This window comes from Astatotilapia calliptera, chromosome 3, assembly GCF_900246225.1.
Source record: "Astatotilapia calliptera chromosome 3, fAstCal1.2, whole genome shotgun sequence".
NCBI lineage: Eukaryota > Metazoa > Chordata > Actinopteri > Cichliformes > Cichlidae > Astatotilapia > Astatotilapia calliptera.
Genome location: NC_039304.1, coordinates 3,094,271 through 3,112,525, shown reverse-complemented (window position 1 = coordinate 3,112,525; position 18,255 = coordinate 3,094,271). Strand labels below are relative to the sequence as shown.

At 41.2% G+C, this 18,255-nt stretch overlaps 1 protein-coding gene across 2 annotated transcripts; it reads left to right on the top strand.

Moving 5' to 3' along the window:
* The first annotated feature begins 320 nt into the window (after positions 1–320).
* Positions 321–4,519, top strand: LOC113016765 (high choriolytic enzyme 1-like). Of its 2 annotated transcripts, XM_026159880.1 has the most exons (10): positions 321–402; positions 619–718; positions 955–982; positions 1,075–1,125; positions 1,434–1,565; positions 2,235–2,352; positions 3,023–3,201; positions 3,518–3,599; positions 3,815–3,939; positions 4,032–4,519. In XM_026159880.1, coding segments are annotated over exons 2-10 (771 nt in total). In that variant the 5' UTR covers positions 321–402; positions 619–664; the 3' UTR covers positions 4,034–4,519. The 2 variants fall into 2 exon arrangements, with proteins under 2 accessions (XP_026015665.1, XP_026015656.1); XM_026159871.1 differs by lacking the exons at positions 321–402; positions 4,032–4,519 and having other exon boundaries at positions 589–718; positions 3,815–3,947.
* The last annotated feature ends 13,736 nt before the right edge of the window (positions 4,520–18,255 follow it).

Below are 18,255 nucleotides of genomic sequence, written 5' to 3'. Positions count from 1 at the left end.
TTACAAACTGAGGCAAAGGTGCAAATTGAGTACATATGAGGAAAATGTTGTTGTTATTGACTATTTTGCCCAAAGGTAATTATGTTGTTAAAAGAATTTCATTCCAGTCTGATTGAAATTTAATTTCCATCAGCATTTCTTTGGGCTTTGCAACTTTTAATTGCAATTATTTAATGCTCTGAATGTTTACGTCAGCCTCAAAAAATGTTTGCAATGTCCTTGATTGAAGTTTCCTTCCTGGAAATTTGTTGCTGCTTTAGTGTTTTGGCATCAGCAAAAAGAAACTAATGGATTGATAACTAAAAAGACAGCCCTGAAACCTCAGCCACACCCTGTGTGAGCTATCTATAAAGATGGAGCAGCCGAACACCTGCTGCATCCAGCAAACACCTGGTACAACAGGTAAGCCTCCTCATATCATCTCCCTGCATGCTGAATCCTCTACGTAGGGAAATCCCAGATATCTGATTCTCTTCATGTGGATGTTGTCTGCTCAGCATTTTCATTGGGAGAAAAGTTAACATCCAGATGAACAGAATCAGCTGTTGGGTTGCCCGTATCCCACTTATTTGCCTTTCTATTCCAGCAGTTACATTCATTGAAGTTCTTTTTAAACAGTGCTGTTCAGATTGTGACTGTAGGTTAACTGCAGAGGACCAACATCATGACTCCAGCCTTTTTCTTCTCCGTCTGCCTGTCAATGACAGCCGTTTGTCTGGTAAGCTTGACTCTTCCAGCAAAGGCATTAAATGTTGTTCAACACTGCCGGCTGTTCTGTGAAAGTAATTCTAACCGTGTCTGCTTAACAGACATGGCTGCTTGTTATGAGCGTTTAAGCGTGACACAGTTGAAGTTTTTTCACATAATAGTTTTTGTTTGCCAACAATAACATTTGTCAGTGTGATTTCAAATGTGATTAAGAGTAAGTTGAAAATGTCTTGTTTTTTATTGCAGAGGGCTGCTGTCATTAGAAATATAACTGGTGCGTTCAGTGATGAAATACTTCCAACATATTGAGGTGTTTTTAATATAAGAGCTTAAAGTTAATCTGCTGGTTGCCTCTTGTATCCACAGATGAGTCTCTGGGTGCCCCAGCGATCATTGAAAAAGTCAATGCTAACTCAAGTAAGTGAAGATTTACAAAATAAAACTCTTTTTTGTTAACATATAAATTCTGGATGAAAATGAAAGATCCCTGAGAACTGACATGTTAACATACAGTAAACTCCCAACAGACACAATGATCAATCAGCCTTTTGGTCATTTACTGGCTTGTCTTAGTCAGCTGTTTTATTTGTGTTATTATCAAACATTGTAATTGTGCGATCAATAAAGTAAATGCTGTAAGCATTTACCTCTTTGTTTTGACATAACTGAGCAAATGGCAGCCTAAGTATCGAGCATTTAACCACGCTCTGTTTGTTGTTCTGCAGCAAAAGTGTTGGTTCATGGTGACATTGTGCCCACTGCTACCAGGAATGCTGTTCCATGCACAGCCACTGGCTGCAAGTGGCCTAAAACGGGACCCTTTGTCTATGTACCTGTCTCCATTGGCACTGAATACAGTAAGCAGTACAAACTTTAACCATTAAACACAGACTTTATGAAAAGGAGAGATGGATAAAAATAGTTAAATAAAACCCATTATTATATAAATATATATAATATATATTTCAAGTGGTTTCCAAAAATACTGCTTTGTTAACTATGCTGTTTTATTGTGGGATTAACTAAAAAGCATTTAAACTGAAAAGTCATATTTGTATAAGTATGCTGAATTGATATCATACACAGATGCACAAAATTTTCAAATTATGTTTTCATTTAATGTCACTTTCTCAATTTTTCTATTTCAAGACAGACAGACAGACAGACAGACAGACAGACAGACAGACAGACAGACAGACAGACAGACAGACAGACAGACAGACAGACAGACAGACAAACAGACAGACAGATAGATAGATAGATAGATAGATAGATAGATAGATAGATAGATAGATAGATAGATAGATAGATAGATAGATAGATAGATAGATAGATAGATAGATAGATAGATAGATAGATAGATAGATTGATTTTGGCGGCCCTGTCATTCCGATGGGAACTCAGAGATCCTCGAAGCAGCACAGATTGTAAATACTGTTTATGCTGCCAAGTTGAAATGGCTGAAACATATTGAAGATCCTGAATACTGAAGAAGCTCCTCATCAGACTCATATTTGAATCTGCAGGCAGCCAAGAGCGCAACGTCATCATCAATGCCCTAGTCACCTTCCACGCTTCCACCTGCATCCGGTTTGTCTGGCGTACAAGCGACAGAGATTTCCTTCACTTCTTCTCTGGACAAGGGTGAGAATGCACTTGCTGTACTTAGACTGTACTTGTATTTATATGGCAGGACAGGACTGATACACCCACACCCTCTAAACCCTTCAAAAATGCAATTCTGAAAATGATTGCATTACAAATATTCTGTATGTGTCATCAAAACAGGTTCTTGAAGGACCATTCTGCATTGACCTTGTACTGTAAAATGTCCAGTTTTATTTTTGTTTGCTACTAGATGAAATGTATACTGTTGCATAGGAGTGTAAAGAGCATTTTATTCATCTGCTCTTAATTATTTCACATACTATTTGGTCCACTAGTTCCAAAACTAGAGACTGGCACCTTGTAAGGCGAGAAGATGAATCTGGTGGGTTATTAGATGATTAAGGGACGACAGATGTTTAAAAAGCTTCTGAGATTGATTGACCGCTATCTGTTTATTTACTTTAGTTGATAATGGATATGTGTGTTTTTTATTTTAAAATATTATTTAAGATATTAAAGTACAAAAGCTAAAGTGTGGTTCGAGCAGTGTCTATAGAGCCACAGTGTCAAAGTCGGTCACATGATTACTGTCATTGCTTTTCTTGGTACTTTAGCCTTAGCATGACTAGCTGAAGGAGGAGGATGCACAGTGCTAGGCTATAGAACAGTCCATCTATTTTTTAAGCGATGTCATTGTGTCTATCAGGTGTTATTCATACCTGGGCCGTCAGAATGGAGGACAGCTAGTCTCCCTACAGAGAAATGGTTGCTTGTTTCAGTCGACGGTGCAACATGAGGTTCTTCATGCTCTGGGCTTCCACCACGAGCAGGTCCGCTCTGACAGAGATCTGCATGTGAGGATCCTTACCGAGAACATCATCACAGGTCAGCTGAACTACCCAAAACGTTGGTTACAGTTAACTTAGTACACAATGGGACATCCTCCTGTTTCACAGCAGTGTACATATTACAAGTAATCTGTGCTTTTCCAAACTCAGCACATAAAACACTGCAGTTCAAGCGAGCACTGCATAGAAGATTTTGTTTGTATTTCTTTAGTCCCAAGACTATCAAACAAATGACCACAGAAGAGATTAGCTAGCATTTCGATCTATACATCGTCAAAGAGCTGAGACTGAAGACGGATTTTGAAGTGGAAGCATATAAAAACATGTAATATTTTCTGGAAATCTCTGTTTAGGACAAGAGCACAACTTTGTGAAAGTGCAGACCAACAATTTGGGGACTCCCTATGACTTCAACTCTGTCATGCACTATGGCAGGTGAGTTGCTGTGTGAGATGGACTTTGTAAGGTTTTATATTTCCTTACATGTTTTGCATTTTCTGCAAGAAAATGTAATCCAGACTAACAAAAACATGCACACACTCAGTGGGGAATGGATTTTTAATGTTAAATACTTTATGGGCCCATTTTCTCCTCTGTTTTCCTAATATAACCGCGTATGTGTGTTTGTGTGCTGTTGTTTGTTCTTTTAGACTCGCCTTCTCCAAGAATGGGCAGCCAACCATTGTTGCCAGGTCCAATCCTAATCTTAATTTTGGAAATGCTTTCCAAATGAGTCCCAATGACATCGCCCGTGTAAACAGGCTTTATGGATGCTGTGAGTAATTAAGACACACCCACAAAAAAGAAATTTGCTATCTTTTTGTTCGAAGCAAGTACTGATCGGAGTTGATTTTTTTTCCTAACCAGAAATTCAGCAAGAACCTTCAACTTTGCATCCAGACTCTTCAGATGCCCAAACACCAGCATTACACCAAGGGACTGGATCCACTATACTTAAAAATGATAAAAGAAACATAAAATGTGCTGCAAATATCACATTTAGAGAGTTGAAATTCTGGGTCTTTGTTTTACGAGCTAAACGGCAGGCTTATATACCAGAGGGTGATGGTGTTAACTCGCTTTCTGTTGAGGTTTTCTCCCCTTTTGTTAGACTATAAACTATCATTAATGGATTTCTCAATCTGTGCATTTGATAATTAACTTTGTAACTGTAAATGATGCAGACATAGAACCAAACCTTGCGACTGCGACATGTCTCAAAACTTTTTGTTTGGCAAAACAGCAAAGTGAAAAAATATGTGAACAAAACAAAAAGTCAAGTCTTTCATGGAATGATCATGACTGTTGTCTTATACATGACCAACATGTATCAACAAGATATAGTGTGTAGATATAGTCCAGTGTCACAAGTGTAAGAAGAAGAATCTTTCTTCTGATATTTTAAAAATAGATTTTTCTGACAATGTCTTCTAATTTTTCTTGCTTTTGTTTTTCGAGGGGTTTTATCTTTGGTTTGTTGTCTCTTTCTGTAAGAAGTGCTATCAAATAAAATTCCATATTTCAAGCAACAGGGGGCAGTATTGTTTCATTATTATATTTTAAGTTATTTTAGAAATATGTGTTTTGCTTAAAGTTGGACAGAATGTTACAGGTGCCTTTTTTAATGTGCAACAAATGTAACAAATGCACAAATACTACTACATAAATACATGTTCTGCATTTAAAATCCTACCAAACATCAGAAAACTGAAACCAGAGAGTGGATCATGTCTCTCAAGATTAGAGTGCTACTTCTTCTTGTGTAGGGTGGAGTCAGTTCAGTGCAAGTGTTTAGATTGAGAAGATTAAAACCCCCACAGACTTGAATATTCCCACCACCATCATGATGCATCACATAGTAATCTGATCAGCCATTTAGTTTCTGCTGATGTGTTTCTTCATAACTGTTGTTAAAAACTGTTATGAAACCTCAGTCATGCACACGCCTGAACAATGATCCGGCATTTGTTGCTGTAATTGTTTGTACTATCATGCTGCCTGTCTGACTAAATAACTATAGACGGAGCAAGCTGTCAAGCATGTTCAAAGGTGATGTTTAAGGAGCTGCTGGCTGCCAGCTTAGCTTTTCTCCCTGTTTGCTGGTCTGATGATAAGTGAGGTAGGGTTGGGCCATATCATACTGTTCACGGTAATACCGGTATAATGTTGGGCAACGATAAGAAAATGAAATATCGTGATAGAATATGGGTCGGAGCATTTCGACTATCGTAGGCGGAGCCTCGCGGAGTGATACGTACTGTGCTTCAACATAATGTTACCGTATTGTATGTGTATGACCTCTTTTTAAGTTTAGTGGATATTATACATGGTTATGCTGAGGATATGTCGGCCAGTTTCCACTGGAAATGCCTTTTGGTTAAACTGTCAGCAAGGAATTTGCACTGTTACGTTTATATATAACTTTAAGCACATAAAAAAGCTGCTTGTTTAAGTGAAAATACATTGATGGGGTTTTTTGCACTAATAAAGTTGTGGAGTTGTAAAGTATTTTGTCTAGTGTCAATTATATCGTCGGTTATATCGTTATTGCAACTTTTCAAATGTATATCGTGCTAAATATTTTTGGCCCTGCTCTAGTGAGAGGCATGGTTTCATCTGGCCTGATGGTTTGACCATAACAAAGGTTTAGACATTGAGGACACTTGGGGAACAAAAAGAATGAGCAGTGATAAATCCCGGAACAACGTTCAGCCGCAGTCTAAAAACATATTGCCAGAGCTTTGGTTCTCCAAGTTGCTTTTTGACCTACCTTCACTATGGTTCCTTCATTACATGCCATGTGTGACTCATGTCATATCCATTGTTAGAGATGCCAATCTGTTTTGTGTTGGGGTGTTATATCTGCTCTCAGTTCTAGTGCTCTCTGCTAGTGTGACAGAGGCTTCCCTCTATGAGAGCGAGGACACAAAGAGCTGGTTGCTTTCCTAAACACCTTAGTCCTGTCTGGATACATGCGTAATGCTCCAACAGGACAAAGTGAATTAAGCCAACACTGGCTCTTATCAGCAAATGGCTGTGGATCAAAAGCTGACACTTCCATGCTTCCAATGCAGCTCACTCAGTTTTGAGTGACAGAGTCTTTAAGTCAATACACTAAGGTCTCAAAAGGCACCTCTGAGAGCACCTTATAACCTGTGGGAAAATCCCAGGAGGAATCAGCAGGCTAAGAGAAGGCCTCAGTGTGCAAGTCCCTTTCATTAACCTACTAATAAGAGAATGCTGGCAAGTTGGTGGGATGGCAGTCATGTCTTGTTTGATGGTAAATGGTAAATGGACTGGTTCTTATATAGTGTTTTTCTACTCTTCTGAGAACTCAAGCGCTTTATACAACAAAAAAACAAACTAAAAACCAGCAAAACAATGACTTACATATAAAAAATCACAAAGAAAGAACAATACAGTTTCCACATCTGAACCAAAGAGTAAAACAGTGAAATGTGGATTATTATTTTTTTTGTGTGTCCCGTTTGGATCTTTAGCCATCAGAATTGTTGTCTTAAGGCCAAGAAAGATGCCAAGCGGATTTATTTTACCAAGTGGATCATCATGGCCTTGCCATATTGGTCCATTTCATTGACCTTTATTATAATTATGAATTTATTTTATTTTCAGTTGCTACAAACGGGACAGACATGACTGGGGGATAGGACAGGGAGAAAGAATGAAATGTGGATTATTAAATATTAGGTCTCTCTCCTCCAAGTCTCTGTTAGCTCATGACTTAATGATTGATCAACAAATTAATTTACTCTGCCTTATAGAAAAAAAGGCCCTCAGATCAGAAGTACCTGACTCCGTGGTATAATTCTCAAACACATACCCTAAAGCAGATGACTCGTAAGCTGGAGAGGAAATGGCGTGTCACAAATTTAGAGGATCATCATTTAGCCTGGAGAAATAGTTTGCTGCTTTATAAGAAAGCCCTCCACAAAGCCAGAACATCTTACTATTCATCACTGATTGAAGAAAATAAGAACAACCCCAGGTTTCTCTTCAGCTCTGTAGCCAGGCTGACAAACAGTCAGAGCTCTGTTGAGCCAACCATCCCTTTAACGTTAACTAGTAATGACTTCATGAGCTTCTTCACAAATAAAATTTTTATCATTAGAGAAAAAATTACAAATAATCATCCCACAGATGTAATATTATCTACAGCTACTCTTAGTACCATTGATGTTAAGTTAGACTCTTTTTCTCCAATTGATCTTTCTGAGTTAACTTCAATAATTACTTCCTCCAAACCATCAACGTGTCTTTTAGACCCCATTCCTACAAAACTGCTCAAAGAAGTCCTGCCATTAATTAATTCTTCGATCTTAAATATGATCAACCTATCTCTAATGATCGGCTATGTACCACAGGCCTTCAAGCTGGCTGTAGTTAAACCTTTACTCAAAAAGCATCTCTAGACCCAGCAGTCTTAGCTAATTATAGGCCAATCTCCAACCTTCCTTTCATATCAAACATCCTTGAAAGAGTAGTTGTCAAACAGCTCTTAAAATTATCTTATTATGTATGCGTATCATCAAGCAGCTTCTGAAGAAGGCTACAGACAGTCAATCAGATCCTTATTTAGCTCTGCTGAGCTACAGGACTGCTCCTCTTGACTGTGTTTTATCCCCTGAAGAACTGCCGATGAGTCGTAAGCTACACACAACTTTGCCCTGCTATGCAGAAAGCAAGCAGAGTGAAGTAAAACTAGTGAACTGGATTTGTTTTTATCTTATATTCTGATGGTGTTTAAAAAAACTGAAAAATTATTAATGAAAAAAATTATTATGTGTATATGTTAGTTTATAAGACCTATGTTGTATATAATTCAGAGAAAAGGGGATGTGTTGATATGTAGATGTTAATGTAATGATAAGGTTTACCAGCAGGGGGCAGTGTATTTAAGCATGTTCATGAATGCCTCCAGGGGAGCACATAAAAGAAGACTGGTCTGTGGTGTGACAAAATAATGCGAAAAGCACAAGTGGATGCTGTGTTATTTTTAACAAGCGCTACGAAGACAACACAGTGTCCTGAGATAATGGTTTGATGGGACCGCTCCATGGTGCAGATCGGTGAGTGGGAATTTCCTCCCCAGCTTTTAAAGTGAGCCCAGTCTGTGGTTATGGAGTCACGCATTTACACACTTGGTTCCAGGTCATGTTTTAGAGCATGTGCTGACCAGCTGCCAGAGATGTTCATCATCTTCAACCTCTACCTGAAGTAGTTGGTGGTCCCCACATCCTTCATTATCTCGTCCCCAAGAACCCAGGAGTGTGACTAAAGTCTCAGGGTTCTGGCTGAGCAGGAGAGGGACAATGAGAACCAATTTATGCATCCCACTGTTGCCAGGAAGGAGGAAGGAGGATCATATGAGGACAAACAGCAGAGCCAAAGGAAAGAGATCATCTCTCACTCATGGCTCTACTCCACTTTAACACCACCAGGGGGTGCTGTAAGCAGCCTGTTCTACAGGGGCTTGGTCTACAGGGGAAAGTAGCTGTGGCCAAAGCCCTGGCTCCACACATCAGGATCCAAAACCAAGACTGAACAGTGTGCCACCATCACCTGTAGAATGTCACAGCCTGGTGTCAACACAGGTAATGGAGACATTTCATTGGCCACACCCACATCAACAGGCGCAATAACAGGACTAATGGTTGGGAAAAGACAAGTGGTGGTGACAGTGGACTCATCTCTGTGCTTGTCCTGCTAGACCTCAGTGCAGTAGAAAAGAAAGTGGTGGATCTATGTTTCTGAGTGTGGGGCTGTTGGGTCTGTGTTTCCACAAGCCCCGCTAGTTTAGAGACTTATTCATCATGAAGAAAACAAGACAGTCAGCGATCGATCGATTTACTTGCGCAAGGGACGCCTCGTCGATATCTTAGGAACGCACTTCGAATCCTACCACAAAATGACCCCAAATCCAGCCTCTGCTCGCTGCCTTTTATTGGGAAAAACAGTTCACACAATACACATCACAGCTCAAGCACCTCCCACCGTAAAACCCCCAAATGGTTCTAAGACAAGGCACTATATGTGTGTGTGTAAACATCTGTATGCATGTGCAAGAACGTGTGTGTGTGTGTTCCTATGTTAGAGCTGGAAAGCTGCTGAACACGTTTCCATGTTAGTTCCTGCAGCAGCCACTGAAACAGCATTTCTACAGTCCAGCACTGATTCAGCTCATAACAAGGTTCAGGTTGGTTCCTGCTGTGGACTCTAATAAAAAATGACTATCTATTACAAACCAGACAATTTTTCTTGGATTGACGTTTTGTAAATGTCCACAGCAGTAGGTGGAGGAAGAGGTGGGGCCCTCAGGCAGCAGACTCTCTTTGTAGAACCAAGAAACAAATCAGAAGGAACTCGGGTTAAAGATAGCGAGGAGGATTCAAATGCAATGATATCCTGCTCAGCTACAGCTGAGAAGTTTCCTTATGAGGAATTAGGAGAGCCGCTGGGGTCACTTGCCCCTCCCTTCCTTCCCTCCCCATCTCCAGCTGCCTCCCTCTTCCCGCTCCACCACAACCACCCACACATGCAGGGCCTTGGAGTAGGGGTATGTCACCAGGGTGCAGAGGAGGCTACCCCCCCCCTCTGTCCCCTTCTGGCTGCCTCTGCCTCAATTTTATCCCACAACTTAGACATTCACATTACTCACACTCTCATTACACATACATATAGGATCTTGGGGGTGGGCACGATACACGGAGTCCAAATTACCATCAGGGTAACCTTAGAACACACATGCATCAACATTACAATGAGCGGGTGGAGGGAGGTTTGGAGTCTTCTCTCACCCCCGTTCTCTGCGACCTGCTGGAGCAGGGGGGCTAGGAGGAGGAGTTGGCCGTCCGACTGCGGTCTGGAGTGTGGAGCCTTCCTGCTGCTGCGGAGTCGGGGCGGTCTGCCTCCCCCCACCGCAGGGAAAAGGGAAACACCACGTGGGTCTGGGTGCAATTCCCCCCTCCAGGGGCAAGGGTACCTAGACCCGGTTTGTAGAGTACGCTTGGGGAGTGTGATCGTGTGTACAGCGTCTCTTTATGTCTGTCTCCACGTTGGTTGAGTGTGGAGTGAGTGCATATGAGAGCATGAGGGTGGGAATGGATGTTTGTATCTGTGTGTGCCTGTATGTCTGTGTCTATATGTCAGGTTGGGTGTCAGGCGCCACCTCTCTGGGGACATCTCAGGCCCTCCAAGGTTTGGAGGCCTATCTCCCCCTACCACCACTTCCCCTGCCAGTGGCGGACCCCCTCAGACATCGGTGCGTTGGTGGTTCTTTGTGTCCGGGGATGGGCGTCCAGGTACACACCGGCTCACTCCTTGGCGGCCGCTTATCGGGGCCTGGAGCCTGGGGCTCGCTCGGGCCACTTCGGAGGTGGGGTGCCCCCGGCCTCTCGGCCTGGGGCTCGGTCACTCAGGCACAGCTGGCTGCCGGCGGAGCTCACGGGCGCGTCACTGCAACTCCCCCTGGCTTCTGCTCCGCGGCTGCTGAGTGAGCCCTCATCTGGGACTCTCCTCAGCTCTTTCTGGGACAGTGGCGCAGCTGCCCCTCTGTGGGTCTTCCTTGGTCTCTTGTGTTCTGGGGGCCTCTGGATGTCTGGAGTTTTGATCTCCTCCACACCTGCTTCATGCCCTGGAGGACGGGGCTGTGGCCCCCCCACACCCTCTAGCAGATTATTACATGAAGGAACCTTTTAAAAAAACAAAAAACAAGCGCGTCCATGCTCACAGGTGTACACACGGGTGATCACACCCACAAACTACACCCTTTTTGGCTCCTACCTCAGAGCACACTGTGTTCTGTTGATCTTATGTGCTGCACAATAATGTTTAACATTTAGTATTTACTGTCATATTCCCATATATCATTGTGATGTTGTTTATTCTATTACTCTTGTTCTATTCTGCTTGCTTTCTTTTTTCTTTCTCAGCAGGTGATCCAAGTGATTGATATATGCATTTTTTTTTCTCTGCCCGTTCTGTTGGTTTTTGTCTTTTGCCCTTCTCCCCCGTCCCTCTTCTCAGCTGTTTCTCTTTCCCTCTTTCTTTCTCCCCTTCTTTCCCCCAGTCAAGTCTGTCCCGTATTCAGTAAGTGAAAATAAAATAAACAATAAAAGGTGAATCAAATGGACCATTACGGCAAGGCTGGGATGGTCAGTTTGGTAAAGTAAATCCGTTGGGCATCTTTCTTTGCCTTTAGACAATAATTCTGATGCAAAAGAGCCAAACGGGACAGGCCAAAAAAAAAAAGAAAAAAAAAAGAAACAAAAAAAAAAGGAGAGCCGCTGACCTTGGCTATTAGCTCCTTTTCTCAAACCTCAGCTGTTGCATTCTCCACAACTGTTACTCCACCACGTCCACGTTGGTCAACGATGCATGAAGGGACTCATGCTGTTTAGAGAGGGAGAGTGTAATCTCTGGTTATTTTACTGCTATGGTGTTTTATTTTAAATGTTACTTTTTGTAGAGCAGTGAGTTTCCCCATGTACCGTGAATGCACTGTAGTGCTGCTCATGGTTTCACTGCATCTGTCTGCATGGAGCAGGGTGAGTTTCTCTGTATATAGAGCCTGTGTTTCTTTAGCTCCATGAAACGAGGCACTGATTTTGTTTTGTAGATGCACAAAGCTGTTGTCAAAGTTTCTGTCCAGTAACGTGTTGAACCACAGAGTTTATTCTGTGAAGAAGATCCTGGTGAATCTCGTTTATTTGCAAATTGAATTGTGGTTCACAGTCCTGAGTTATAAAACCAGTCAGGATACGACGTTTTGTTGGAAATGTGATTGTAGAAGCTGCTAATGATTTCTTAGCTGTGTTAGCCTGTGAATGGATGCTAGCGTATCCACATGTGCTCCCTGGGCTAACGTGTGTTGTTAGTTTCAGCTAACACACCATGTGAGACACTTTCCATGGTTCCTTTGCACTCAAATGTATTTTGTTATGGCCAATAAGAACTGCACAGATGTAAGATATGTGGAGACAAAGACAACAGCAAAATTGGACTTTTATTGCATTTTGTACAGATGTGATACAGGAACCATCAGTTGATTGAAATATGTGCTTAATTACAAGTGAAGTCACCGGTTTCCTTGGAGGCTTTAGATACAACGATTCACCTCTAAAAGGATTCAGTTTTTCTAACACCGAGATCTCAGGATGTTGCTACTTTATTTGATCTATTTATTTATTTATAGCACTTAACAAAACTGATGCATCAGAGGGGAGTGTACTCAGCTGAGACGGACACAGGGTTCATACGGGTGCTTGAAATCCGTGAAAATCCTTGAATGTTGTCTTTTCAAGGTTTGAAAAGTGCTTGAATTTCAGATGTGGTGCTTAAAAGTGTAACTGTATTTCATTCACCACAAATAACTATCTGGTTGAATACTTTTCTTGTCAGATATAAAAATAAAATGAGTCGCAAAATGTAAAAGCAAAATTTCCCCGCCTGGCTGCCTTGCGTCTGTTTCACCGTGTGACCCCGCCCCTCCCTCTTTTGTGTGTCAGTTCTACTAGTGAACGCCACAGTTGCTGCCTTAAAGCCACCAAAGGCAGACTGCAGTGTAAACGCTGACACAGCTGCTGTCAGACCTGCAGGTTTATCCCTGTGCTGCTCTCCTCTGTGTCACAGTGACACAAACTATTTTTTGGAGTTGCATAAATCATTCGTGTGCCTTCTTCTTTGATGCAGAGCACCTGATTGTTCTGTACATAGTTTGAAATGGTTATATGAAAAATGTCTGAGCCTCGGCTGCATTTTTAGCTCAACAGTACCAAATAACTTTGTTGTTTGCAAAACTTGTGCATATTTTTTAAAAATGCACAATTTCTATTTGCATTTCAAGTTATGAAAATGATTTGTTAAACATGCTTCTGGTTTTTACAGTCAAAAATATCACTTTCTACTCATGTTTTAAGCACAATATTTACATATTTACAGTTTGTCAAAATGAGAAAATAACAGTTTTAAAGGTGAAATCTAGAGAACAAATCAAAAGTAGTCAGAAACGGCCAATTACAGCCTGGACCCCAGAGGGTTAGAGGCTAAAAGCAAAGGTGTCACCAAGTACTGTTTATATTCGTGTGTACAGCTGCAGCTTCTTTGAGTATTAACTTGGTGCCTTTGGGTGAAATAACGGTAATGTGACCGATCCATATGGTCACAAAGAATAGCCTCTTGTTTCTGTGCTACCAAAGTTTCATTCAAACTGTTTATCATCAGCACCGACACATCAAACTACTTAAAGATTATAAATGTCTTCAAGCTCACACTGAGGCCTGTGGGGCACAATCAGCCACTGCGACAGTACACACATTTATGTGTGTTTGTATATGAATATTTCATACTTACAGGCTGCCTGTTTATTTAAGGGAGATGAACAAAAAAGCTTGAAAAAGGACCTTGAAAGTGCTTAAAAAGTACTTGAATTTCACCCTGAAAAAGGTGTATGAACCCTGTGGACAGCGTGCCTGACACGTATCACTCACACGTTTTATTTTAGTAGGAAAAGTCAGACTTTGAGCTGTGACATTCAATCGTTGCTTTTTCTCGGTGAGAATAGTATTTTACATGATTATAATAGAAAACTAAAATCTTTGTAGATGTTGACAAACATTAAAAACTGAACAGCTGTAAGCAAACAAACACCAGCTAACACGTAGATACTAAACCTTTTTATCTCACTGCAGTGAAAATGAACTGCAACATTAATTTGATGACATTAAACTCAATTGATTTTTTCATTTTCTATACTTTAGGTGAGCAACACACGAGTTATTGTGACATTAAAATACAAACGAGTCATTTGGGGATTTTGTTTCCACCTCTCATGATCTTATCTTAGGTTTGACTGGTCTTTATAAACAGCTCCACTCTGCCTGATCTGAACTGTAAGAGTTGATAAAATCATTTTGTATGTTCCTATTTAATGTCAGCATGAACACAAGTTTATGTGTCTGCATGTTTATTCCTGGAGGTGAGCCTGTATATGACAGCACTGTTTAATATTATATCTGCTTTAATACAGATGCTTAAAAAGGTTAAAGTCCTGACTTTGAGTCTCCACTGTGAGAAGCTCAGCAGCTCTGAGAACTCTCTAAAGTCTTCTTCATCCTGATCACCATCTTCACTCTGTTGGAGCGTCCATGAGTGTCACTGAGTGTTCTCAGTAAAGTTTGTTTGAAGGAAAAACACCATCAGTCTGTTAAGTCGTGTGGAAATGTGGAGAGTCTGTGAGCTGCATTCACAAACAGGTTGGATCACTCTGAATGACAGCGATTAGAGGAGGGTCTTCCATCAGTACCAAGCTCTGCTGATTTTCATTAATAAAACTTAAACCTGCTCAGTGAAAAACAGAGTGAAATCAGACAAGACTGAGTCCACTTTTAACTTTGTTTCGTCAGATTTAACAGGAACTCATCTGAAGATCAGCCTCCTCCCTGTAAGGGCAAAATTCCTATCAAGTCTCCACCTGTCCTGCTTCAGGTGAAGCCCCGCCTCCTTCCAGGAATCACCTCTGTGTCTGTGTTTAGTGTGCAGCTGTGCAGCTTGTTGTTGGTGTGTGAAGAAGCTGTAAGTTTGCTCTGTTTCCTCCTTTAACAGTTTGTCTTTAGGAACTTTATGAGCAGATCAGGAAGTGAGACGTTTGTATTTACATAAAATAAAACCAATGAGATGATTTGATGATTGGCTGAATCCACTCTGGTTATCAGTCAGTAACTCTGCACTCAAACATTTGTCTTTGATAAACAGTTTAAAACGATCTGAATGAAACTTTGGATCCAACATCACTGGTGGAACAATGATCGTCCCTTTAACTGGAAACAGATGAAACCAGTTTGTTCTTCAGAAGCCGACATTCAGGTTTTACTGAGTGACGTCAAAACAACATGAAGCTGCTGCAGCTCAGTTCAGGGTCGGTCACTGCAAACAGAGATAATCAGAAGTAAATACAGACTCTCTCACACACCATCAATATTTAAGGATGTTTTCACTGCGGTTTAAATCCTACATATACTTGATGTTGATGCAGGAGTAAAGCCTCTCAGAATCAAACACATTTAAGCCTCTGTGACTCAGGACTGTGTGAAGTGCACAATCGAACACTTTTTAATCTGTTTCAAGTTAAACACAATGAAGTGTTCAAAGGAAAAACATGTTACTATGTGAATCCTGCTTGATGGACCAGAGCAGAGCCTCCCTCTGTGCTCTGTTCATCACTCTGTCAGTCTGAGTTATTCATGAAGCACAAGCAGCTGATGATAAGCTGGTTAATGTTGGCACACACACACACTGTGACACTGTCAGACATGAGGAAGTGTGCAGGTAAACTCTGCTCAGAAATGACAATGAGGAGGTACACAGACTGATGGAGCTCATAGGCAAGGCAAGGCAAATTTATTTGTATAGCACAATTCAACAACAAGGTGATTCAAAGTGCTTTACAGAGACATTAGAAACAAAAACAAATAAAAAGCATGATTTAAAATTGATTAAAACAAGCAAATAAACTAACTAACTAATTAACAAACAAACAAAACAGTATATAAAATCAAAACAGATCAGAACAGTAGATAAAATCAGTAGTTAAATGTAAGTTTTGAAATTTAAGCTTAAAAGTGTGGATTTGGTGCTTTATTCAAATGCAGCTGAGAACAGGTGAGTCTTCAACCTGGATTTAAATAAACTGAGTGTTTCAGCTGATCTGAGGCTTTCTGGGAGTTTGTTCCAGATATAAGGAGCATAAAAGCTGAATGCAGCTTCTCCGTGTCTGGTTCTGACTCTGGGAACTGATAAAAGACCGGATCCAGATGACCTGAGGGATCTGGAAGGTTCATACTGGGTCAGGAGGTCACTGATGTATTTTGGTCCTAAACCATTCAGAGCTTTATAGACCAGCATCAGGACTTTAAAGTCTATCCTCTGACGGACAGGCAGCCAGTGTAAGGACCTCAGAGCTGGACTGATGTGGTCCACTGTTTTGGTCTTAGTGAGGACTCGAGCAGCAGAGCTCTGAATGAGCTGTAGTTGTCTGACTGATTTTTTAGGTAGACCTGTAAAGATGCTGTTACAGAGTGAGACGTTTATTTTACATGAAGTAAACCTGATGTATGACCTGAATCCATCTGTAGATCGAACTGATGTGTTTAATAACCTGTTGTTTAGGGCTGGGCGATATGGCCTCAAATCCATATCACGATATATTCTTCTGTATAACGTATTTTCCACACTATAAGGACTTAAAATCCTTTAATTTTCTCAAAAATCAAGACTGTGCCTTATGTATGAATTCTGGTTGTGCTTACTGACCTCGAACCGATTTTGGCTGCAGAAATCTGTTAAAAATGTTTTAGTACAACTTTGGTAAGCCGCACTGCTTGATGGATTGTCAGAGCATTACGGCTGCCGTAGTGAGGAGCTTCACGGAGTAATCTGGGTCCTAAACTCCGTCAACTTCAGGTCCCAAAGTCAAACGAACACTGAGAGTTAAAAACGGTCTAAATTCTTTCATCTTTAATAAAATCATCAGCGTTGCTGCTTTACCAGGTGTAACAATTAAGTTTAACATCCAGACATCCATGAAAACAGAATTTATTAAATTTTACGGAGTTAGAAGTTAACAGGAAGTTAGCTCGCTAGCTTCCACCTAAACATTTCATACCATGTTCTGACTGAGAGATTTTTGAAACAAATGCAAACAGCTCTGCTATCACTTCCAACATAAATGAAGACTAAACAGCAGTGACGTTTGCAGGGTTACTGAAGTTGGACTACCTGGTATATAATGTTGTGCTACGTGATTGCTAGCGACACAGCTATGTTAGCATAACATTAGCACAGTGAAGCTGGAGGATGAACGCTAAGTTTTTTTCCACTCGATAAAAGTTAACGTGAGTTATTAATATACTGCAACAACATGGGAACAGAGCAGCTGCGAGAGAATTCAACATTAATGAATCAATGTTACAGAGGTGGAGGAAGTGCAGTTTTTGGCTTTCCCCATATTTCAAAAGTGCTTCATCTCTTTGCTGTGACTGTCGCCCGACATAATTTGCAGATGATGGTCGTGTCCAAATTCATGGGCTGCATCCTCCTGAGGCCGCATTTGTGGACCGATTACGTCACAGCGACGCACCGAAGGCTGTCCAAATTCGTAGACTCCTCCGAATGCAGCCGACAAATGCGTCCTCCTTTTCCCCGAATTTGAAGGATGGGTCGGGTGTGTCCTTCGTGGCCTACCATATCCCAGAATTCATAGCGCGGCCCAGCCAAACTCCAGTTTCCAACAATGGCGGCCGCTACTAAGTTTTAAAATTACTCATACTATTCTTTCTGGGTCACAAAATAAACTTTTAACATATTTTCAGGCGAGAAAGTATCTGTGTAAACATCAAATATCTGCTCGGTTTATCAAGATATCGCATATTTGCAAAAGTGCTTCGACGTTTTCAGAGGTGTCTGCTACCCACCAGCTCGATAGCTAGCCGGGAGCTCGAGGGTTACTGATGCGGCCGAGAACGGCACAACTCCCGGCACATCATTTTCAGATCACCGCGGACTTTCGCTGCTCGGGTTAAACGTAATATATAAGTCACTTAGACAACCTAAAAATGTTATTGTTGGGCTTTTTTCAGTGTTTTGTTTGTTCGTGAGTAAATCGGTTTGGCTGAGATTAAAGTTATTAGATTAGATTAGATAAAATAAAACTTTATTAATCCCCCGGGTGGGTTCCTCCTTGATTTTTACACAGCTGACTAAACGTCAAACAGAAAACTGATTAAACAAAAGTATGAGAGAGTTGAGAATTTACGCCAGTGTCCTGTTATACTTTAGATAGCAAGGATCAGACGGCTGAGTTTATTAAACTCCACCAAGACAGCGGTGACGCTAATCAGAAGGCTAGACCGTCCAATTTCACGGCCGTTTACTTCCGGCCTACCCATCTTCTGAGGACCCGGCCCACGTAAACCGCGAAGGCCGGGTCCTCAGGAGGATGCAGCCCATGAATTTGGACACGACCGATAATGGTTGTAGCTGCTGCAATGCTTTCGACCAAAACAGGCGCAGCTTGATG

What these genes read in the sequence shown, in the direction of transcription:
- LOC113016765 (XM_026159871.1), top strand. Translation starts at nt 665, where the DNA reads ATGACTCCAGCCTTTTTCTTCTCCGTCTGCCTGTCAATGACAGCCGTT. An exon ending in CAATGACAGCCGTTTGTCTG is followed by an intron (nt 719 to 954) that starts GTAAGCTTGACT and finishes TTTTTATTGCAG; the next exon opens with AGGGCTGCTGTCATTAGAAA. An exon ending in CTCCATTGGCACTGAATACA is followed by an intron (nt 1,566 to 2,234) that starts GTAAGCAGTACA and finishes TTGAATCTGCAG; the next exon opens with GCAGCCAAGAGCGCAACGTC.